Consider the following 25,694-nt stretch of genomic DNA (forward strand, 5'->3'; position numbering starts at 1 on the left):
ATGACTGCAGTTGCTACGGACGCTTGAAAAGAGACCTCCCACGGATCGCGATCACGTGACCGTGACGTCATGACCCACACGGTGGTGAGTCATGGCAACCACAGCACGCTATCTGACGCGATGTGTGACGGTCAGTCGGCAGCAGTAGGAGTCATGCGCACTGGGTAATCTGTGATACTTAGAAAATAATACACACAACAGGACAGGAAGATTTCGATCATTCAAAAAACTTATTGTCAGAAAAACTATGCAATCGACTGCAAAAAGGCACATCATTAAATAGAAGGGAACCATATTATTATGCAAAGATATATAATTTTACAAAAAACACCCCATTATAACATACAATCAATATGATAGAGACCTATACAGTCAAGGGCACGTCTTTACATAGGAGGAGATCATATTATTATACAGTCATAAATGGATTTACAAATTCTAGAGAAAACACCCCATTATAACATACAGTCAATACAAAATAATTAAAGAGAACACTACTCCATAACACTTGTTCATATAATATATAATGATCCTGTCGGACGACTTGAAAGAGTAGCTCCTTCCCCTAGACATCAACGGTCATCACACGAAACCTTCCCAGGACATGTAGAAACAGCACACTCCATTCTTGTACATAGGAGGCAGTATTATAGTAGTTATATTCTTGTACATAGGAGCAGTATTATAGTAGTTATATTCTTGTACATAGGGGCAGTATTATAGTAATTATATTCTTGTACATAGGGAGCAGTATTATAGTAGTTATATTCTTGTACATAGGAGCAGTATTATAGTAGTTATATTCTTGTACATAGGGGCAGTATTATAGTAGTTATATTCTTGTACATAGGGGGCAGTATTATAGTAGTTATATTCTTGTACATAGGGGCAGTATTATAGTAGTTATATTCTTGTACATAGGAGCAGTATTATAGTAGTTATATTCTTGTACATAGGAGCAGTGTTATAGTAGTTATATTCTTGTACATAGGGGCAGTATTATAGTAGTTTTATTGGAAATGAGCTCATTTATGAATGGCAGCACCCCTCTATCTACACAATGCTGGTCGGCAGATCTATAACTCCGCACTGTTTGTATTGCAGGATTCAGGAGTTGCCGCTCTTGTTCTGTGCACAGAGGAATCGTGTTCGAGCTCTTAAGAAGCTTTTGTCCTGTAAAGCTATTAATGCCCAACAGACAGGTGAGACCGGTGGCGTTCATCTCATACCTTACTGAACATGTTTCTATTAATGGTGCGTGTGTCTGGCTGTTTACCATGCTACAAGAATTGGGATTTACAAATATATAATTTTTTATTTTTTTTTTGCATTCAGATTGTTTGACCCTTTTATTATGCACTAAGTTACAAAAGTATTATTTCAACTGAACAGAAATTGATCAGATAATCGTACATGTAAAATGTAAGGGCTGATACCGGAGGCGGATTAAGAGCAGCCAGGGCGTCGTGCAGTTGACTTTAGAAGGTGATGGACCTCCCCAGCCCTGATTATATGAAGTGTCACACCATCCCTTTGATAGATTGAGATTGGTAACATAAATGGCGCCAGAGATTTCACGTTATATGGTTAAAAAGTGTAGTTTGATTTTGAGCACAAATGAGCACCCCCACAGAGAGGGCAAGAATGGATATTTCCTGTAACTTTGCTCAAAAGTTCCATGGAAATGTCATTACCCCAATCATTCCCACATACTTTGTCTCCAGATAACTCCTCTACTAGCATCCCTTGTAAAGACTGCCACCGCCTGCCCTATCTCACAGGCTCGCCCTGCCCTGCCCTATCTCACAGGCTCGCCCTGCCCTGCCCTATCTCACAGGCTCGCCCTGCCCTGCCCTATCTCACAGGCTCGCCCTGCCCTGCCCTATCTCACAGGCTCGCCCTGCCCTGCCCAATCTCACAGGCTCGCCCTGCCCTGCCCAATCTCACAGGCTCGCCCTGCCCTGCCTAATCTCACAGGCTCGCCCTGCCCTGCCTAATCTCACAGGCTCGCCCTGCCCTGCCCAATCTCATAGGCTCGCCCTGCCCTGCCTAATCTCACAGGCTCGCCCTGCCCTGCCTAATCTCACAGGCTCGCCTTGCCCTGCCTAATCTCACAGGCTCGCCTTGCCCTGCCTAATCTCACAGGCTCGCCTTGCCCTGCCTAATCTCACAGGCTCGCCCTGCCTAATCTCACAGGCTCGCCCTGCCTAATCTCACAGGCTCGCCCTGCCCTTCATTGTAGCCCACCAATCTCATACTGTACAACCACAGGTGCCAGCACAAGGATATTGAGTAACTGAGATTTTGATTGTTGTTTTGAGTACTGAATCAACTGTGGGAAACCAGTTGGCCACTGCTGCCTCGTTATCGAGTCTGAGATCTGATTCTCCCCAGTTTTAAGAACCAGCCAGTTTGGGAGGACCAGGAAGACCTGTCTGAATCCCAACTTTAAATAGAGCTAGACAGGACCGGCTGGTTCTACCCCCTATTCTTTATCAGATAAGAAAGAAATTACAAAACCAATATAATCAGATGAGGGCTCAACTTTATGAACCTGGTGATTATTGTTGCTTTTTTTTTTTTTTTTTTTCTTTTTTTTTTATACTTTTTAAACTGTAAACAAAAGAGGTATATAAGGGAAGTTCCGACATTGGAGGTTAAGCTCATTTGGTATGATAGTGTCCAGAATCTGCTCTCCAAGAAATCTCGGATGGAGATGGACACAACCGTGGGCTCCTTGGGTTCATCAGAGCTGAGTGAATGTTTACTTTTTTATTACTTTTATGTATTATGATCTATTATTGATTTTTTTTTTTTTTTTTTCTTAAATCTATTTATCATTCTGACCATTTGTAGTAAATTTTTGAGCTTAGCTATTTTTTATTTGCATTGTCATTCCTGTAATACTTTCAGTAAAATTGAAGAATGATCTGTTAGGAGTGTACCAGGAATATCAAGCTCGCGACCTTTTTTATAAAGCCGGCTCTGTTATATTTTTTTGATCTCTCCATAACTCGTGCCACATTCTATGTCTAACAATTATGATCTTCTTGTTAGGAGCTGCTGGAGAAACTGCTCTACATTTGGCCGTGCTACATGATAATTTTGAGTCCGTGAAGGTTCTACTTCAACATGCTCCTGAGCTTGTGAACCTGCCCATGACCTCCGAGCTGTACAAAGGTAGAAGTTTTTAGAATGGACCCACAATAAGTGATAGATATAACTGCGAGACCCACCACATCTTTAAATTACATGAACACTAGATTCCTTTCAAAAGGATCTGGTTAACTCTTCCATTCCCTTTTTCTGTATTGATCATTTACATCTAGTTTTCTGAAGATCGTGGTTGCTCACCGGAGGTCCTAGAAACTATATTCGTTTATCGTCTGGGAATTCTTTTAACTAAAAAGGATTGTCCATTATAGGTGAATGTCATTTGGGCTCTGAGGGGCAACCATCATGGCACGTAGACCATGGAAATCATAGCCGATAGTCTGGATCTCCTTTTTATATTAGGTGGTTTTTCTCAGAAATATCAATCGATTTAATAATGGCCCATATTGCTAAATCTCTAACCTCAGGATGTCATGGACCTTCAATAGTTAAATGGTTATAGTTTCAGGCCACTTGGTCTCCTTTTTTACAGATAATGTAAAAAACAGACTATTTGCAGCTCACTTTTTTATATAAATAAATAAAAAGCTGTCTTTTTACCTCTGAAAAATCACTCAAGGTGCAGCCACTAGATGTGACTCTTCTGTATTAATTACTTTTCACTGCCTGTTGTTTAGTGTAATCAATCTGTAACCGCAAAGAGAAGGATTACAGAAAGTTGGGGTGGGGTGGGTCTTTGTCCTGCTACCAGGAAATGGGGGGTGGGGTCTTTGTCCCGCTACCAGGAAGTTGGGGGGCGGGGTCTTTGTCCCTCTGTTCTTACTCTGTCTATAGAGTGACAAGCGTTCATTTCACAGCAGGCAATGCAAAAGCAAGTTCAGATACCGATGGTACTCATAGAATGCCGATGAAAAGGAACCACCTGCTTTAAAGAGTGGTTGGCAATTGGGAAATGTCCTGGATATATTATGTTATGAAATTAAATCCATTTTACCACATTGTTGGGTATTTTTTTTATCCAAAAATACCCCAAAATATTATTAAAAATAACCTTTTTATTAGTTTTTGCTAAAATTCACCCATAGACGCACAACACCAAATGGCATCACAATTAGGTAGTCCATATAGATAGATATTATCAGTGATATAAACATGCAAACATATATTCAAATCCATTAGCAGTAATATCACTCCTTCCACCAACCCCCAACTCATAGCCAATTCTTAATTTGACCCATCACATTGCATAAAATTCATCAATAAAGGAAATTAGATGGAAGGAAGGAAGTATAGGTCAAAGGTAATTGGTTAAGAAATTACACCTGATATACATGACCTTATTAAACAGATAAACATTTGCTTCAAAACCGTCCATAAAGGCAGAGGAGCCCTTCGACTGCCTCCATAGATGGCTCCGATATACATCCCAATTGGTGATACCTTAGATACAAAATAAGTAACTAAGGGGCCACCTTTTATCCAAACTGTATTGATACTCCTCAGTATCCACAGATCATTAACTATATTGGCATTCACATCATAGTGGAGACTAATTTCAAGGTGCTAGAGAAGGCCCCCTCCATTCAATGTATATAGAGGAATTCCTTTTAGGCCATTCCCAACAGATCAGAGATAAAATATCGGTATCTGACCTGTTAGTTTAGATTTTATAACAACAAAGACAACCGTATAATAAAGTCCATTAAGATAGATATTATAGATATTCGTTAATACAGACCAAACTCTTGATAGATGGATCATATATGCATTACAAATCCACTGAACTCCTATGATTAAAGGAGAAACTTCACTGATCTTCATGGGATTAGTAGGATTAACATATTAGTATATCCAACTTCCATTTGCTTTATTCAGACATACTGTGCTTGATTGATGGCTTTGAATATCAAATTGACCTTCACCCCTCGACGCGTTCCCCCCCCCCCCTTGTCTATACAAAGCAACGGGTTCATCATCAGGAGGATTTGTTAATAGGATCCATGAGCAAGCCAAATTTCAATAATTAGGACTCCTAAACACCCCAGATCTGCTCCAAAAGATAGTGGAGTCCGATAACTTAATGTTCCGTGGGCTCAATATCCTTCCCAAATAGTGGACCGGTCGCACGCCATGTTCTCACCAAGTAAAAGATTTCAAAATAAGCGGCACCACATTGTTGGGGATGAGGAAAGCTCAAGATCAAGGGTTTTGTTGGGGTAAAGGACAGGCATGCTTTAAGTCTCTTCATTCTTTTTGGAAGACTCCATAAAATTGGGATCCTCGAGAATTCCGTCCTTACATGTGACAATAGAATGCTGCCTGTGGAAATCGGGAGCAATATGCGGACTGCGGAAGGAGTGAACCTAATCTGTGCCTCCATTCCTTAGGATGGGGGAAGCATTTGTGGTCCCTACTCGTTTTCTTATACTATTTTGCCATATTCCCTTTTGGATGTAAATTGTGTAGAATATTAGCAGATTAGTCGCATCATCCTATATCCAGCAACATAACCTGACGCATCTAGGCCACAATGCAAACATTCCTAGAGGGCTCTAACTATCTCAGGTCTTTAATATTATTGGTCTTCGGCTTTGCGTTGAGGAGACCTTTAGGGCCTGGGTTCACTTGCTCCACCTGCACCCATTATCTTACAGGGATCTATGCAAAAGTGTAACTATAAAGATCTCTGAAGGCATCAAGAAATGTTCTATTTTCCTTCCTGTTGTCTCACTGCAGATGCCCCTTGAGCTTATGTAGTTCTATTTTGCTTTATTTACTGTCTTTTGTTTACCTGTAATTATGTTCTTGTTGTTTTGATAGGTCAGACAGCCTTGCACCTCGCGGTCATGAGACAGAACATGGCGATTGTTCAGGAGCTGATTAGGCACAGAGCCAATGTGAGCGCTCCCCGGGCTCTCGGCACTTATTTCCAACTTAAACCCAATTCCTTCTATTATGGTGAGTACCTGCTCATTGACCTTATTAATCTATGGTCATGGAGACATCTGTTTTAGATGTATCATTAGTTAATACCATTTGTCCCCATTTGCCAAATGACTGTTGGCAAGAATCATAGAATGGTAGTTGGAAGAGACCTCAAGGGCCATGGTGTCCAACACCCTGAGAGTGCAGGTTTTCCTAAAACATCCAAGCTATATGTTTATCCAGCTTCTGCTTGAAGATTTCCATTGATGGAGAGCTCACTACATCCCATGGTCGCCTGTTCCACTCTGACTGCCCTCACTACCTCCCATGGTAGACTTTCACTCTGACTGCCCTCACTGTCAAAGTTTCTCCTAGAAGAAGTAGGGGGTAGATGATGGAATGGAGTCCAATTGCAGGATCGCACTACATGGAGGTTTTTGTTTTTAAGCACAAGACTTTTTAGCTCATCGCCGGACATCCCCAGCAAACAGCTGATTTTATTCCATGGCCAACCAGACATGTTTCTTACATAGACTGTCCATGTGAAAGATGGACATCTTGGGTCCTCCAGAGCTGGGAACGGTCTCGTACAGTGCCTCTTAACTAGGGTCATGAAAATTAAGTCCTTTCAATAAGGGTCCACCGGATATGGCATAAGATGTCTTTTCTCATTGCAGGAGAGCACATTCTTTCATTTGCCGCATGTATGGGTAACGCAGAGCTGGTGCTGCTGATGTTGCAACATGGAGCTGATGCTCAGGCCAAAGATTCCCATGGTGAGAAATTTACACAAGTTCATTATCTCATACCAACGTTTGTTGGGGGGTTCTCTGACTCTCCTTAAGACCATCTATGTATGGAGTGTCATTGGCAATGATCTTTAGGGAAAGAAAGGAGGTAAACTCGCTCTCTCCCAGAATGAATAACCATTTGCGATGGGGGCCAAATTGGGTTCCCACCCTTTAATGAGCCTTGTGTCATGACTTGGCAAAGCCAAGCATGCACCTCCAGATCTTTGGGCAGATGTTTCTGAGTACTTTCCTTCACTGATGTGAAGCGGTGTTTCATGAGATGACTATGTAACCCTTCAAACAACTTTAAGAGGTCTTCATATGGAGAGAAACTCTCAAGTATCAATGTTTCATGGAAAATCTGGAAATTTGCTTTCTACCAATAGGAACTTTTGCTAGTGTGATTTATTGTGGGTCAAGTCAGGAACAATCTACAAACAGCTGTTTTAGGATTTCCCCCCCCACCCCCTCCTCACTAGTCTGGAACATGGTTTGGCCGCCTGAATGAGATGCCCACAAGGCTGTTTTAGGGGCTGGTGTTTCTACGTTTATTTCCCGAGAAAATTCCTTGACGAATACATTTATTTTTTATTATAACCAAAAATGAATTGTGGCGTTGGCACCATTTTCATCTATTCCTTCCTCTCCAGAAAATACCGTCCTCCATATCCTGACACTACAGCAAAATAAGATGTCTGCCTGTCAGATGTATGACATAATTGCGAGCCATCACAAGGAGAAAAATGGTCCAGGACTTGAGGAGATATACAATAAGGATCATCTAACCCCATTAAAAATGGCTGCCGTGGAAGGTAACACTGTGGTATGTATGCCGAAGAGACCACATGCAGTTGGTATATTTAATATGGCCAATGTGAAAATAACCTAAAATACATAGACTCCTGTTGGACCATGAGACTTGGTGCAATTCATGTCAATTCTGTGTGCAAACTGTTTTCCACTTTCCTATTCTTTTTATATAATTTCAATATCTGTTTCTTAATTTTTTATAATTTTTTTATTTTATATATTCTTAGATGTTCCAACACTTGGTACAAAAGAGAAGACAACTACAGTGGACATTTGGTCCCATTAGCGGCTTTCTCTATGACCTGACTGAGATCGACACATGGGAAGATCCTCACTCTGTACTGGACTTGGTGGTTTCTGGGAAAAGAGAGGTAGGTGTGTGATGTAAACTACAAGTAGACATTAAAGTTTATTATGTTGTATGGTTTTCTAAAGGATATGTGCAGCATGAGAGAAGTCCTAAATAGTGATGAGCGGGCACTACCATGCTCAGGTGCTCTTGTGACGCCCTGGCGCCACCAGGTGGTCACACACAAAGTAGACCCCCACACAACCTCTTCCCTCATACGGTTACACAAAGCTGTCAAAACCCTAGTGCCCCCCCCCCCCAGGGTAGGAAAGGCACACCAGTGGGCGGGACCAGGCGGAAGGAAAACGCCCACTTGGGGTCTAGACAATCAGGGGCGGGAAAGGAAAGTTGAGAGTTCGGAGGAGGAGAGGAGAAAGTGAAGTTCAAGTGGAAGCCAGAGAGGAACGGCGTCGGGGTTGGAGCCCCGGCATGCTGGCTAGGTGGCAGATGGTGGTCCGTGTCTGTCAGGAGACGGGAAGATGGCTACCAGATATCCGAGGTGGACCGGGACAGGGTAGGAGCCCGCCGGTACAGACACCGGAGAACCGACCCAGAAACCGTGCATAGAGGGGGTACCTGAACCCTGAAGCAAGGATCGGAACCACCGGATTTAATACACCAGTTGAGGGCAGGATTATAGGTTCTGTCCCACCCAAAGTCCCAAAAGAGCAGACCAGCAGCCCACCGCGGGGGATGGGGTATCCGCCAGGGCCCCTTTAGATCCCACGGGTCAGCGTCTGCGGGCAAGGCTCCAACCTGTAGTTTTGGGAGTGGACTCCTGTGTTCCACACCGGGAAGTCCAAAGAGAACTAAACCGTGCAGAGGAAAGTGACACAGACCATCACCCCAGGTGAGGGACCAGAATACACCCGGCCGCGGCGGCCGGCCACTGGCACCTTGGTTTACTGCTGGACATCTGTGATTTCTTTGACTCTGAGTACACTAACCTCCCCCAGTCCAACCGGGCATCCACCCCTACCCATGGAGGGTTATAAACAACTAGCTGCCATTCCAATGCTCCCGGGTGCTCCCTAATAGCAGCGGTGGTACCCCATCTTACCACACGCTGTGGGTGGCGTCACGGACTATATAGAAAATCCCACATACTACCAATTCCCCTTTTTTATTTGAAGTGTCCAAGATCCCCGGGTCCGGAGACCCCTTGAGCCACACCACGGACCCAGATCCGAGCAGCCCGGCTGCTACCGACGTGGGGGCGGCACACTCTGTACTCATAACTAGTGATGAACGTGTAAGGGGTGGGCAGACCCCTTCCACCCCTTACAAGCGGTTGCTTTGGAACAGGCTACAGCGGGAGGTAGTGAGCTCTCCATAAATGGAAATCTTCAAGTGGAAGCTGGATAAACATATAGCTGGGATGATTTAGGAAACCTGCACTCGCAGGGGTTTGGACCCGATGGCCCTTGAGGTCCCTTCCAATTGTACCATTCTATGATTTTATGGTACTGATAACTAGTGATGAGCGAGCACTACCATGCTTGGGTGCTCAGTACTCATAAAAATTTTAATGAACTCAAGAAGAACTTCCAAAATCGCAAGACAGAGCTTCATTAACTCCCCCCCTCTCCCCCACCTCCCCACCCATAACATGGCGTATGATTTATAATGTAACTTTCATTACAAAATCCTCAGTTTTATTAGTTAGTTGATGCTAAAATGAGTACGTTGGTTTAGACTGTGCCATGTTGTATTGTGGTTGGTGCTGCTGGCCGGAGCACTGCACTGGTCCCTCTTGCACCCATCGTCCACAATCGGCAAATAGATGACAGTCGGGCAATAAGGTTTTTGTGGGGAAAAGTCATTGAATATAGTGAATTCTAATTTCAAAAGATTTGTTCTTATTTACCTTTAAGTAATAGATGATTCTGTGTCGCCCAGGGGAGGGGATACTCTGTCCCGAGAGGTTGCAAATGGGAATGTCACTCTGGTGGCCGTTGCCTAGTCCAGTGCCGCGGGGCTCCTTTTGGAAGGGGGAGTATTTACAGGTGAAATATGAGTTAATGTTCATGTGACACCACCTGCGGGTTTCGGGTAAGGGTGTAGAACCGCCGCAGCTGAATGTGGGTACTCCCAGGTCTGGTGGTGGTTGCAGCAATTATGTTGGGCCCTCCGCAGGTAGGGCCATTTATGGTAGATGTGACAGCAATAACTGAGACCACACCAGGTTGTCTAACAGTCTCTAATCACTTGGACTCAGGGCTTGCTGGTTCAGGTCCCTTGGAGTATCAGTGCCAATGTAGTGTCCCAGGTTGCTCTATCCCTGGCACTCTGTTGGTTGGGTCCCCGTAGCGTGGAGCGTTTGGGGCCAACTATATCTTTTTGGGGTTACAGTCTCCTTCTCCGTACGGCAGGCAGTGCGGACCCTGTGGGGAGGTAAGTGTCCGAACTCCGATCCTAGTTTACTGCTGGTGCCCCCGGATTATTTGGTTCGGTGAAGTCCATGAAGGTGTCCTCACCGGGCAGGTATTTATCAAGCCGTGTAGAACTGGTGCCTGATCTAGGGCCCTGTGCCCCGTTCGTGCTCAGGTCCCAGCGGTACCTGTCCGTACCCGCCCTGGCAACCTCTCTCCCGTGCCCCCTGGGTCAGCATTGCATGGACCCAGCTCGGGCACGTCCACACACCTGTGTGCCACACTTCACTAGACTGACTGCTGACCCCTCCCACCAGGCTGGCTAAACTCGGAACTCGTTCCTTCCCCCATGGTGACCATCCCTTTACATGGTTAACCCTCTTTGCCCGGTGTGGAGTGGAGAACTAGGGTTATGGGTGTGCTTTGGTGGTATCGGCACTGGTACTCCAGGTCCCAGGGGGTAGGTCCTGCATCCCCAAGAGGATGCAGTTCCTTGTAGTACCTTGAGTGGCGCTACAATTCAAAGATATTAAACTTTTGGGAGCCTCAAAGATGCTTCATACTTGATTTAGCTGGAGGTCTTATATTACATATTCTTCATGAAAATCTCCATTGCTTTCCAGGCCCAGCGGATATTGGACCTATCTCCAGTAAAGGAGCTGGTCAACACGAAGTGGCAGAGGTTCGGCCGACCGTATTTCTGGACAATGAGCGCTGTTTACATCCTGTACATGATAATTGTGTCTCTAAGTTGTGCGAACCGACCTCTTACACCGAGACTAGACAACATCACCGATCCCCGAGACATCACCATTCTGGTGCAGAAGCCCCTAGATGTGAGTCTTGCATACACTCAAAGTCAATACTTTATATCCGGTTGTTCCACACACTCCAATTAAAAACCAATATTTTTTTATTTATTTAACATTGAATGTGACTGGAGCAGAAAAACCTGGGAACTCCAAAAATGGTAAAATAAAGGATTTATAACTTTGTGAGGCGGAAAAATGTCTTATTAGACTTGATAGGACGTGGAGACTGTGTATGGAAAGTTACCAGCTCCGGGTGTTTTCTGTGACCCGGTATTGAGGTAACAATGTACAGATCAGGATTGTGGAGTCTCTAGATACTTTAACGCCAGTCACATGTAAATATTTATATAAAATCTCTGCGTGATTGACAAGTTGACTGTAGGCAATAAATGTATGTATAAAATATAATTGTATTAAATTAATACAAATTAAATTAAGCTAAAATTAAATATAAATTCTATTGAATTTATAGTATATACTAATTTAATTTGAATTTTATATTAACTTAATTTAAATATAAATTTAGTAGTATAAATTGTTATTAATATACATTTTAATATTTTAATATATAAATTTAGATTACATTTATTATAGATTAATTTAAATTTTATATTAACTTTAATTTATATTTAATTTTAAGTGATTCTATACATGTGGTATCTCTGGCCATGTAAAAAGCAATGGTAGTAAATCATTATGGGCGGTTTTATTGCCAATTGTCATAAATGTGTAGAGCATTTCCTCTTAAATCTATAAAACATCCATAAATATAACTCCTTGAGTTGTCCTTGTCTGTCAAGTTGTCAGAGCATATAATTTTTGTTTTCCTTCTAGTAATGCACAGTGCAAACTAATGTGAGCACAGACTCTCTACACTACAGATCAAAAGTTTGGGGTCACCAGATCATTTTAATAATATAATTTAATAATAATAATTTTGTCTTTTCCATGAAAAATCATACTTTTTATTTATCAAATAAGTTACATAATAAATAAAAAATATAGTCCAGACATTTACGAGGTTAAAAATATTTATTTATTTATTTTTTTTTACTTGTTTACTTGAAATAATAATTTTCTCTTCACACTTTGCTTTCGGCACAGAATGCTCCTTTGCACAATTGCAGCTTTGCTGACCTGTGGCATTTTAGCTGTTAATTTGCGGGGGTAATCTGGAGATATTTCACCCCATGCTTCCCATCTCCCACAAGTTGGATTGGCTTGATGGGCACTTTTTGCGTACCATATGGTCAAGCCTCTCCCACAACAGCTCTATAGGGTTGAGATCTGGGGACTAGGCTGGCCCCTCCATTACACATAGAATACCAGCTGTGTGCTTCTTCCCTAAATAGTTCATGCATAATTTGGAGGTGTGCTTTGGGTCATTGTCCTGTTGTAGGATTAAATTGGCTCCAATCAAGCGCTGTCCACAGGGTATGGCATGGCAAAATGGAGTGATAGCCTTCCTTATTCAAAATCCCTTTTACCTTGTACAAATCTCCCACTTTACCAGCACCAAAGCAACCCCAGACCATCACATTACCTCCACCATGCTTGACAGATGGCGTCAGGCACTCTTCCAGCATCTTTTCAGTAGTTCTGTGCCTCACAAATGTTCTTCTGTGTGATCCATACACCTCAAACTTCGATTCATCTGTCCATAACACTTTTTCTCTAATCTTCCTCTGTCCAATATCTGTGTTCTCTTGCCCATACTAATCTTTTCCTTTTTATTAGCCAGTCTTGGATTTTTCTTTGCATTCTGCCCTGAAGGCCAGCAACCCGGAGTCGTCTCTTCACTGTAGACTATTGTGAATACGTTTTCCAGTTTGGGGCTCCCTCTTGTGGTCAGTGCTGGTGGTGCAGTTGATGTGTGGAATGAAAACCACACACCTGTGGAAGACTGGCAATCCGGGTCAGATTGGGCTATTTAACAGTAGTTTTCTCTGGTTACTTGCTGGTGGTTAATGTCTCCTGTGTGTTAAGGACATTCTGTAACCAGCCCTGCTCACTTCCAGAACTCCTCTCAGATTAGTGGTCTTTGTACCTCTGCTGTTTGTTTTCCACTTTCTTGTTGTGTTTTTTTTTGGTTTTTTTTTTCTGCTTTGATACTAATGCATGATTCCTATTTTGTCTGTGTGGAGTTCTTGGTGGAATGGGATCATTCCCTGCTGGGAGTGTCTGTATACTTGGCTCCATGATTCTGCAATGTGTTTTGTCATGCTTGGTATTAATTCAGTCCCTCGTCTGTATTAGTGTTTTTGGATCCCAGTAACATCAGAATGCTGATACAGTGGGGGAAGTGCTGGTATGTATTGGTGTTTTTACGGCTGCGTACGGTTGCGATTTCCTATCCTTTTCTATAAAGATAGTTTGGACCTCACCTTTGAATGTCTTTTCTGGCTTTGTATTGTGTTTTTCTATATCACCATAGCCTTTACATGTTGGGGGCTATCTATCTATCTTTCGGGACAGCTGCAAGGCAGTTTAGCTTTCTTCGATTTCTATCTGTGAGATTTAGTTCTCTGGCTTTGTCAAGGCATCCAGGTCATCATAGGCTCGTCCCACGGCTACTTTTAGTTGTGTGTCAGGATTAGGTCTGCAGTCCCTTAAGTTTCCAGCCACTCTGTTATCTTTTTGGGATTCCGCATTTTTTCATCCTACTTGGTCCCTGAATCATAACAGCAGACTTTGACACTGGCGTTTTGTGGGTACTATTTAATGAAGCTGCCAGTTGAGGGCCTGTGAGGTGTCGATTTCTCACACTAGAGTCTCTAATGTACTTGTCTTGTTGCTCAGTTGTGCAGTGCGGCCTCCCACTTCTCTTTCTACTCTGGTTAGAACCTGTTTGTGCTCTCCTCTGAAGGGAGTAGTACACACCGTTGTAGGAAATCTTCAGTTTCTTGGCAATTTCTCGCATGGAATATTCTTAATTTCTAAGAACAAGAATAGACTGTCGAGTTTCACATGAAAGTTCTTTTTCTGGCCATTTTGAGAGTTTAATGGAACCAATAAATGTAATGCTTCAGATTCTCAACTAGCTCAAAGGCAGTTTTATAGCTTTTCTAATCAGCAAAACTGTTTTCAGCTGTGCTAATATACTTGCACAAGGGTTTTCAAGAGATTTCTAAACATCCATTAGCTTTTTAACAGTTAGCAAACACAATATGCCATTAGAACACTGGAGTGGTGGTTGTTGGAAATGGGCCTCTATACACCTATGTAGATATTGCATTAAAAACCAGACGTTTGCAGCCAGAATAGCCATTTACCACACTAACAATGTACAGAGTGTATTTCTGTTTCATTTAATGTTGGCTTAATTTGAAAAAAATAAGGAAATATCTAAGTGACCCTAAACTTTTGTGTGTGTATATATATACTACACACACACACACTTTATATATAATCTTACACACACTTTAATGTGTATATATATAATATATATGTGTGTAATATATAATATATTATAATAATTTAATATATATATATATATATATATATATATATATATATATATATTTTTATTATATCTTGGTCATGTGACAAAAATTAACAACTTTGACAAGTGATATTACTTGTATTGTGGAAGATGGAAGAGTATCAAAGAGCTACTTGTTTGAACTGTCAATAATAATCTTTTTTTGGGGGGGAAAGGGGTGGGGGAGAGGCTTAAATTGAAACTATAAAAACTGTGGTGCACCTTCCCATAAAGAAGACCTTCTTGTAATTTTTACCTTTTTTTTTTTTTTTTTTTTTTTTTTTTTTTTTTTTTTTTTTTGGAGCGGTAATTTTAACAAAAAAGTCAAATTTAATTCTAAACCAACAAGTTGTCAAATCCAAGGTCCATGATGTCACCCCCCCCCCCCCCTCTATCTCTGTAAGGAGAGAGGCAGAAACTACAGGTGCATCTCAAATATTATATAGTCATTAGAGTCCTCTATTCCTATATATAAGAATAGATCCCTCTATGTGTAATGACTCTAGATAATATATAGCAATAGATCCCTCTGTGTGTAATGACTATATAATATATAAGAATAGACCCCTCTGTGTGTAATGACTCTATATAATATAATATATAGGAATAGACCCCTCTGTGTGTAATGACTCTATATAATATATAGGAATAGATCCCTCTGTGTGTAATGACTCTATATAATATATAGGAATAGACCCCTCTGTGTGTAATGACTGTATAATATATAGGAATAGACCCCTCTGTGTGTAATGACTATATAATATATAGGAATAGACCCCTCTGTGTGTAATGACTATATAATATATAGGAATAGACCCCTCTGTGTGTAATGACTCTATATAATATATAGGAATAGACCCCTCTGTGTGTAATGACTATATAATATATAGGAATAGACCCCTCTGTGTGTAATGACTCTATATAATATGTTTCACTTTTTGTATTGAATTACTGAAATAAATTTTAACTTTTTGATGATTGCGATGCACTTGTAACTTTGGCTTCTTTACACCGCCATATTGTGCCCATATGACACTGCCGCATAATGCTCAAATAATTTGTGTTTTTACGAGAACCTGTTCAGATTTTGTTTTCTGATCACACCGGTGTTATGGATACACGAGGAGCAAAATAACGAATAACAATGATTCTCCTCTTGTAGTCATTCTATTTGCCATCACTGAGAAGTTGAACTTTGATGCTTCATTCAAATTCTGTGCACTCGAGGCGTGTAAATTCACTTGAAATAGATCTGCCTGACCATTTCATTTTTTTTTAATTCATAATGTACAGTATATCTATATGACCAAATATTGAGGCCAATGAACCGCTGGGGGCACTTGCAATATTTTATTCTTTGATGGGAATCTTCTTGAAGGCACATAGTCCTGAAACTTTAAAAGTTAATAGCACTGCCAAACAGTGACAAATATTTATACCTCCATATAATCTTTACATTAATCCAGCCATATTGATAAAATCCAGGTAAGACTGTGTTCATACATGTGAAGGAAGTAATTGTGATCTGTCTTCTAGGAAGCCTATGTCTCGCACAGTGATTACCTGCGTCTAGCGGGGGAAATGATTAGTGTTATAGGAGCAATTATAATCTTATTACTGAAGGTGAGGACTGGACTTGCTCGTTATTACCAGCCTTCTTTATGATTTGTGCATTGCTGTAGTTAATTCTAACTAAAATCTTTCTGCAGATCCCCGACCTGTTTCAGATTCGTGAAGCGAGATATCTGACCCGAGCGGTGGAAGGAGGACCATTCACCCTAATCATGTAAGAAGCTGTCACGAAGCGGAAATCCTTCTCCTCACAGCCACGGTCCTTCCTCCCAAACAGGCCCTTGCTTTTTTCAGGGACGATGCCTTCAGGTCCTACTGCTCTCACCGTTCTCTCCACACACAATGTCAGCCTTCACAACACTCTGCAGCCTGTTACAGGGGGTCACACCAGATCCCTCCTCTTGGTCATGGACCTGTCAATCTGTAAACTTCCGACTGAATGCTCTTCACAGCAGGGGGTTGCTTCAACTCAAACTTCTTCTTTAGGGGTGCTTCACACATAGCGAGATCGCTACCGAAATCGCTGCTGAGTCACGGTTTTGGTGACGCAACAGTGACCTCATTAGCGATATCGCTGTGTGTGACACTGAGCAGCGATCTGGCCCCTGCTGTGAGATCGCTGCTCGTTACACACAGCCCTGGTTCGTTTTCTTCAAAGGCGCTCTCCCGCTGTGACGCACACATCGCTGTGTGTGACAGCGAGAGAGCGACTAAATGAAGCGAGCAGGGAGCAGGAGCCGGCATCTGACAGCTGCGGTAAGCTGTAACCAGAGTAAACATCGGGTAACCAAGGTGGTTACCCGATATTTACCTTAGTTACCAGCCTCCGCTGCTCTCACGCTGCCTGTGCTGCCGGCTCCTGCTCTCTGCACATGTAGCTGCAGTACACATCGGGTTAATTAACCCAATGTGTACTGTAGCTAGGAGAGCAAGGAGCCGCCAGTGCTAAGCACTGTGCGCGGCTTTCTGCACATGTAGCGACGTTATGATCGCTGCTGTGTTTGACAGCTAAGCAGCGATCATAACAGCGACTTACCAGGTCGCTGTTACGTCACAGAAAATGGTGACTTAACAGCGACGTCGTTGTCGCTGTCGCTATGTGTGAACCCAGCCTTAGTCTTAATTGGATTTTGTCACCTGGGCCATTTGGTGACTAGATCTGGGGAATTCCTTGCTGCAGAGCAGGGGGGGTGTAAATGAAGAGTGGTTATTGACTGACAGGTATGAATGTCATAATCCTTACAATATTGGGTTCTCAGATGTCTCTTCTTAAGCCTGCTTTACACCAGGCAATCTATCGTGCGATAGATCGTCGGGGTCACGGTTTTTGTGACGCACATCCGGCATCGCTGGCGATGCCGGCCTGTGTGACACCTCCTAGCGACGCAGTATCGCTCACAAATCGTGAGTCGGGTACTGCTCGTTAGGTTCCATAATATCGTTGAATTTAGTTGACCATCGTTTCCGTGGTAGCACACGCCGCTCCGTGTGACACCACGGGAACGATTATCAGCTCACCTGCCTCCCGCGGCCGCCGCCGGCTCTATGAGGAAGGAAGGAGGTGGGCGGGATGTTTACATCCTGCTCATCTCCGCCCCTCCGCTTCTATTGGCCGGCGGCCGTGTGACGTCGCTGTGACGCCGAACGTCCCTCCCACTCCAGGAAGTGGACGTTCGCCGCCCACAGCGAGGTCGCATGAGAGGTAAGTATGTGTGACGGGGGTTACTGCCTTTGTGCGACACGGGCAGCGATTTGCCCGTTACGCAAAAAGGACGGGGGCGGGTACGATCGATTGTGAAATCGCACAATCGGTCGTACCATGTAAAGCAGGCTTTAGTCTTTAGTAGTGATGCGTGAATAGTGTAATATTTGGATTATTTGTACTGAATACCTAGTACTATTCGAGTATTCATCAAGAATTTGTAACGAATGCAAGACAATGGGAAACCCAAGCATTTTTCTGGGAAATCTTCAAGAAAATTGTTTAGGTTCCCCAGTCATTTGCATTAGGTTTGTTATTCATCATGATGAATACTTTAATAGTATTTAGGGACTCGGTAGGAATAATCTGAACATGAATATTTCACTTGCCCATCACTAGTCTTCAACCCACATGTGTAAAAGATAAATTGGTTTCACCTTAGATGGTGAAATTTGTTCTGTACTATGCTCTGTGGTCTGCTCCGGAGGCGGACATCGAGCCCATGTGGAAGAACTGTATATAGCCCCTCTTATCTCAGCCAGTTATAAAGCCCCTGTTACTTCTCTGTAACAATTCACCAGTAGTTGTGAACTACAATTGTTTTAGTTCACAGCCTTGCATGCAATCTAATGAATAGGAAACTAATTTTAAGATGACCAGAGGCCCTTTTGAAGTTGCACTAATGGTGTGTCCTCAAATGCTGCAGACTACATTGTATAGGGTGAAAAAATGCAATTCCACTCAATGCACACTGGTCTGGTCACCATAGAAAATGGAACAATATAGAAAAATACCCTGCACTCCTACGTGGAATAAAAGTAATCTTTATCTATATTCATAAATATATATAAAAATCAAAGACAAATGAAGGTAAAAAAATAAACTGACGCGTTTCAAGCACTTTCAGCGGCTTTGCTAATGATTAAGAAAGGCTTCAAAACACTTAAGTGTTTTTTTTTGTTTTTAGCGGTTGTCCACTACCATTACACTAATGGCCTATCCCTGGGATTCGACACTAGACCTATAGGCAGGGGTGCAGGGTGTCGGACCCCAGCTGATCAGCTGTTCTCAATCCCAGCGGCGGCAGCAGGCAGCCGGAAATGCTCAGTTCCAGCACTGCTCAGTCTTCGGGTAGTGGCCAGGTACTGCAAATCTGCCTTCCATTTTAATCAATAGGAGGCGGGAGCAGCGCCGGAACTGAACATTTCTGGCTGTCGCCGCCGGAACAGGAAACAGCTGATCGGTGGGGATGCGGCATGACGGACACCAACCGATCAGACTGACCATCAATGTAAAAGCATTGGACAACCCCTTTAATCTTGACTAGAGATGAGTGAACCAGAGGTTCGGTGTTCATACCAAAAGCTGACCTTACGAAAAAGAGTTCAGTTGCTTTACGTCTGCAAACCACTGACGTGAGCATTGTTGTGTTCGGGTACACTCGGTGCTCAGGCCAGTGTGAGCCGCTTGCAGTATTTGATAATCTCGCACTGGGGGTAATAACAGCGTGATCAGATATAGTGTGCACCCCCCAAAAAAAGGAAAGAAAAAACCTGCCCCCCCCTTACCCACCGAAGTGTTCTGTTTTTATGGCTAGCTGCATTTGGGTGAAGACCCGAACTGCCCAATTAGTGACGTCCATTGGGGTTCAGGTCAAGTCCGGGTCCCGATCAGAAATCTATGAAAAGTTCTTCTGAACCTGCCAAAATGAACTTCCATGGTTCTGCTCATATCTAATCTTGACCTGGCTTGGGTTTTTAAGTTTTTCTGAAGTTTAAGCTTTTATTCCACCTATTTGTGCAGGATATTTTTCTTTAGTTTCGGAGGCCAAACTGAATCCTGCAGCATTGGCAGGTGAGCTCTCATCTAGCTATACTCTTTCCTATTCTCCCAGTAGATGCAGGTCTTGGGTAGATTTTTAAATTTTATTTACATGCGTTTCATTTCTAATGGATTCTGTGTGTTCCCTCCCCATCCCCATCGACTGCCCCTACAGCACTGCATTCCCATGTCTGGTCCTGGTGATCCTGATTCTGAGACTTACGAACACCGATGGCGAGGTCATCCCGATGTCTATGCTGCTGGTCTTGGGCTGGTGCTACGTCATGTATTTTGCACGTGGATTCCAGATCCTTGGACCTTTTACCATCATGATTCATAAGGTAGGCACATTTAATGATGTAGGTCTCACCATAATGTCCACACCAGATCAATGGACTGGTTAGTCACAAAGGAAGAACCTTCAAACATTTTGCCTCTTAAGACGTCTCCAATAATTGGTGTACCGCCCCTGTGTCTGCGACCGTGCCTCTCGGATCCGGAGCCGCGGTGGCTCAAGGGGTCTCCAGACCTGGGGGGTCGTGCAGACGCTCAAATTTAAAAGGGGGGATATGTACAGGGGGGTTAGAACGTGACTCCACCCACTGTGTGTGATAAGATGGAGTACTACCGCTGCTGTTCGGTGAGCCCGGTGGCGGTGGTATGGCAGCAATGTGTTTAACCCCTCCATGGGTAGGGGGTTTTGCCCCGGGGCCCGGTGACAACAGTGAAGGGGTGCCGTTGGGGAGGAAAGGGTTTTCTGTGTACTCACTCAGTCCAAGAATACTTGCACAGACAGCTTGTAAACCAGAATTCTGAGCACCGCTGCAGCAGGGAGGGAGCACGCGTGGATCCGTGCCCCTTGGTGTTGCTTGTTAGCCTGTGACCTTTTCCGTGGCACTCTCTTCACTATTTGGACCCTGTAGTGTAGAACTAGTCGGGTCCCGCTCACCCGGATGTCTAACGGAGTGAGTGTGCTCTCAGGGTTCACGCTTGGGATTTTCTGGACAATGTATAGGGAAGTCCTATCCCCCTCATGGCGCTAGTACCCCGATTTTTGGAGCAGGTGGAGGATGAATCTTTAAGACTTCGCCCCCGTCGGGTAAATTACCGGGATGCGTGAAGCTACTTTCCGGCCTAGAGTCCACGTACCCCGTCATGCCCTGGCCCCTTGCCCAGAGATGGCTCAAGGCCGCCGGCTGCCCTCCTCGGCAGATCCATGCCCCTTGTCACGATCCCCTGTGACCGGGGTTCCAGCTCCTATACCAGGCCCAAACCAACGTCTGCCACATAGTAGTCTCAAGGAGCCCTGCTCCCAAAACTGTGTCCTCTCACTTCGAGAGTCACCGCTTCACTCTGTGCTCCTAACACTTCTGACTCTCCCCTAACAACCCCCCAAGTGGGCCGCCCTATCCCCTTCAGGCCCCCATTGGTGTGTCTGGTGGGTGTGGTGCAGTGTGTTCCTAGGGTTTTGACTGGCTCTGCTCTTAGCAACACCGAAGGACAGGGATCCGTAACCAAGGAGGATGCGGATACTGTGCAGAAGGGCAGATTGCACAATACTCTGTGACGACCTGATAGTCCAGGGTGTCACATTGCAAGTCTGCAAATTGGCCTGAGAAGGATGTCTGGATTGGGTATAAATTCTATTTATGCACATGCCATCATCAAAAATGGATGACTTGAGAAAATTTACAATACTTTTCTTTCTTCAGATGATTTTTGGAGATTTGCTTCGGTTCTGCTGGCTGATGATTGTGGTCATTTTTGGATTTGCCACCAGTAAGTAAAATTTGTTGACCTTTTTTTTTTTTTTTTTTTTTTTACATCCTGGTACAAATCCCCTCCCCTCCCCCCCCCCCCCAAAATGTTTTATTTGATTTAATTTAAAAATTCTCTGAACTTTATGTATTTATTTCAACAGCTTTTTACATCATATTCCAGACCGAAGACTCCAGCCAGCTTGGACATTTCTACAATTACCCGATGTCCCTGTTCAGCACCTTTGAACTTTTCCTCAATGTCATCAACTCTCCAACAAATTACGATGTTGACCTTCCCTATATATTCCACATTGTGTATTTCTCCTTCACAGTCATTGCCAATCTCCTCATGTTAAACCTTCTGATAGCCATGATGGGGGACACTCACTGGAGGGTGGCACAGGACCGGGACGAGCTGTGGAGAGCTCAGGTAAAGTATCTACAAAAGCTTCACAACTTTGCATTATTACCCCAAAAAAAAATTATTTTGCTCCCAAAAGTCTAGGCACCTTTTTAGAGTTATGTAGGATGGCTGTAAAATTCGTTTTGCCAATACACCGTACTTTGAGTCGCTGGTGGACCACGTTTAGGCTGGGTTTACCAGCTTAGCTAGCAACCTTCTCCATGATGGCAAATGTTGGTGGTTGGCTTAGCTAGAGAACTAAGTCTCGCATCCAGCTCCTACATCATGTCACTGATCTGAGACCACTTTTATCTTGCCAACAACCATCTAAAAATCAAGACTTGGTATGATGTTGGTCTAGCAAGAGGCCTCCAAAACAAATGAAGATGCTCCAGAATTGGAGATGTTTTGCCTAATTTTTAACACCAATGGTTCAGATACGACTTTAAAGAAGGCAATGAAGTAATTTTATTATAAAGGTTAAAATAAAATACAAACTTACAGGAAAAGTGTGTTTTTTTTGTTTTTTTTTTGTTTTTTTTTTGTTCTGTTTTTTTTTTTTGTACACTTCTGTATATTCAACATACAAAGATTAAGTATTTGCATCATCAAGGCGTTTTTGAACATCTGGAACATCAGTCAGAGAAGCAGAAACTTCTGGAAGTAGCAGGGCTTCCTACGGATCCAAAAAGCTTCTGTCACTACCATATTTCTCTGTTCTTAAATAGTGGCTTAAACAAATATTACACAAGCTTTACAGTTTAATGTGTTGTACGTCTTATTGACCCATGCCCTCCAATGGCCAGTCTTTTGGGTTTAGATGAATCCGCTATAAAACTCACACATCAGACAATGGGGCAATAAACCAACACAATTAAAATCTCCCAAGATTAACACATATATTTGAGCTAAGTAAATCACAATGAATACATTGTAATATTTAGATATAGTGTAATATAGTATAATGCCAAAAGTGTGCAAAGCAGTAATCAAAGCAAAAGGTGGCTACTTTGAAGAACCTAGAATATAAGACATATTTTCAGTTGTTTCACACTTTTTTGTTAAGTTTTTCATTCCACATGTGTTAATTCATAGTTTTGATGCCTTCAATGTGAATCTACAATTTTCAGAGTCATGAAAATAAAGAAAACTCTTTGAATGAGAAGGTGTGTCCAAACTTTTGGTCTGTACTGTGTGTATAAATATATATATATATATATATATATATATATATATATATATATATATATATATATATATATATATATATATATATATATATATATATATATGATAAACAATCTCTTATCTCTCAAACTCACAAAGTTTTTGTCACAATGAGCCATTGTCTTTCTGAATCAACAATGTTTTATAGTTTAAGGGCGGCGTCACACGCTACGATATATCGGGCGATATGTCGTCGGGGTCACTGATTCCGTGATGCACATCCGGCATCGTTGGAGCTATCGTAGCGTGTGACAGCTACGAACGACTGTGAGCGAGCAAAAATACTCTCCTTTTATCGTTGCTCACGGCACGTTGTTCATTTTCATAGTCGTTCCTCCTTCTGCGTGCCGGTTGTTCGTCGTTCCCGAGGCAGCACACATCGCTCCGTGTGACACCCTGGGAACGACGAACACAACTTACCTGCGTCCTCCGGCAATGAGGAAGGAAGTAGATGGACGGGATGTTACGTCCCGCTCATCTCCACCCCTCCGCTTCTATTGGGTGGCTGCTGTGTGAAGTCGCTGTGACGCTGAACGTCCCTCCCCCTTCAGGAAGAGTGTGTTCGCCGCTCACAGCGAGGTCGTTCGGGAGGTAAGTACGTGTGACGGGGGTTTAACAACTTTGTGCGCCACGGGCAACAAATTGCCCGTGACGCACAAACGACGGGGGCGGGTGCGATCACACAATAAATCGTACGTGTAACGCCGGCCTAACGTAATGTATGAACTCAAAGTAGCCATTTATATTTGCAATACAAGATGGGCAGTTTTCCAAGGCGTTATGTTGGACCCACCAGAGAATTCTGAGATTTACAAATTATCAGCAGACTTTTTTTCAAATAAGAATATATTAGACAACCTCCCCAAAATTAAATTCCAGATTAACTTCATGAGCCCTGTTGTGGCCAGATTTTCTGGTGTGGATCTGGATCTTGTATGATTGACTTTATCACCGGTCTTTCTTCTGTTACCTCAGGTTGCTGCTACTACTGTTATGTTGGAGAGAAAGCTTCCTCGATGTTTCTGGCCTCGGACTGGAGTATGTGGTACTGAATTTGGCTTAGGAGATCGATGGTATCTCCGGTAAGTTCAAGTCAATAATGCCCAATTTGATCACTAATGGTATATTGTCAATTTTAATTGTGGTTTGTGTTTAAAAAAAAAAAAACAACAAAAAACCATCAGATGGGTTGGTATGTGTTGGTTCAAGGAACAGACACAATATATCAAGACCAGGGTTGGACACCTCATTGGTCAACAGGGACCCAAGAGATAACTGGGCCTATTTCTACCTCCAAAGTAGATAAAATTGTGCTTAATGAGGAACTATTGAACTTCAAAGGTCTGTTGCCAAAATATGGTCTAATTTGGGTAAAGAAAAAGTTGATTCAAGCAATCCCTAAGAATAAACTTCTGGTTGTATTCCAGTGTGGTGATGAGGAAAGACTTGAGTGAAGAGAAGATCCGCCGTTATGTTGAAGCATTCCAAGGACCTGAAGGAGACAATCTCAATAAACAAGTCAATGATGTCCTTCCATCAGACAGAACTTTGTCCTCAACCATCAAGCCCAATCTACCCATCGTGAAGGTCATCAAGGTGGATGCACCAAGTACGTCAGGAACTCAGCATGGACAAATACATGGTGACACATCCGTCATACAAAGAACAGGCAAGTCCTGTCTTGAGCTACCACAAGTATATGTAGAACCACAAAGAGGAGAATTGCTGCGTGAAAACGACTTGGCAGCATCCTCATCAGTAAGACGGAAAGGTATTAGTCGAGGGTGGCAGATATTGAGATCATTTCCTTTACAAAAACTAGATGCACCGGTACTGGGTGATGCCAGTAGTGAAGCCGAGGATGAGGAGGAAGTATACCAGGTTTGATAAAAGCCTGCAATGCTGGAGACTGTGCAATTGTTCCTCCATAAGGAAAAATTTAAAAAAATTAACTCAGTGAGTTAGTCTGGTGTTGACCCCCAAAAATTCCTAGCTTTCTACAAGTATTGTAGCTTTATAAGTCTAAAGGACATGAGAAACTCTGGTCACAAAGTCAAGTTTTAAGAAATGGGTCATCCCAGAAGTTACAGTATTATATCGTTTTTAACTACGACTGCCAGAACCCTGAGGAAGCGGTAACGTGATGGACATTGACCGCTTTTATAAAGTTGTATATCGATACGTAAGGACTACTTTGCATAGGATACACTGCAAGAGGTGATCAGTATCTGGACCGATTTTAACCTATGAAGCAATCATGTTTTCAGTCTTTATATCAGATATGCATTACGGAAAATTTGCAAAATGTATTTTAAAATTTAAATTTTCACTAATTTTGTTGGTTTCCAAAGAGAAGCATGCATCATACTATAATATTTAGGAGAGAAATTTCTGAGATTTGAGCCCCAGATCCCAAAAAAACCACGAGAACAACCTCCAAACCATTGGCGTACCGCCAATTGCAGTAGGCCGTGTAACTGCTATGGGGCCCATGAGCTGGGGGAGCCTGCTTCAGCTGGTTGGGTATTTGAGAGCGCGCATCCAGATGAAGTACA

The 25,694-nt window shown here is 42.9% G+C and overlaps 1 protein-coding gene across 1 annotated transcript in view; it reads left to right on the top strand.

The window, feature by feature from the left end:
- The window catches only part of LOC142312583 (transient receptor potential cation channel subfamily V member 5-like), a 67,725-nt gene extending 42,699 nt beyond the window's left edge, over positions 1–25,026 (top strand). Inside the window, exons 4-17 of the mRNA XM_075351572.1 lie at positions 1,105–1,202; positions 3,058–3,180; positions 5,935–6,072; positions 6,717–6,815; positions 7,481–7,653; positions 7,868–8,011; positions 10,985–11,197; positions 16,191–16,277; positions 16,364–16,440; positions 19,925–20,090; positions 21,462–21,528; positions 21,671–21,939; positions 24,115–24,221; positions 24,567–25,026. Coding sequence (XP_075207687.1) covers positions 1,105–1,202; positions 3,058–3,180; positions 5,935–6,072; positions 6,717–6,815; positions 7,481–7,653; positions 7,868–8,011; positions 10,985–11,197; positions 16,191–16,277; positions 16,364–16,440; positions 19,925–20,090; positions 21,462–21,528; positions 21,671–21,939; positions 24,115–24,221; positions 24,567–25,026 — 2,221 coding nt within the window. The remainder of the gene's footprint in view (positions 1–1,104; positions 1,203–3,057; positions 3,181–5,934; positions 6,073–6,716; positions 6,816–7,480; positions 7,654–7,867; positions 8,012–10,984; positions 11,198–16,190; positions 16,278–16,363; positions 16,441–19,924; positions 20,091–21,461; positions 21,529–21,670; positions 21,940–24,114; positions 24,222–24,566) is intronic.
- The last annotated feature ends 668 nt before the right edge of the window (positions 25,027–25,694 follow it).

Source organism: Anomaloglossus baeobatrachus, chromosome 5 (assembly GCF_048569485.1).
Source record: "Anomaloglossus baeobatrachus isolate aAnoBae1 chromosome 5, aAnoBae1.hap1, whole genome shotgun sequence".
Lineage (NCBI taxonomy): Eukaryota > Metazoa > Chordata > Amphibia > Anura > Aromobatidae > Anomaloglossus > Anomaloglossus baeobatrachus.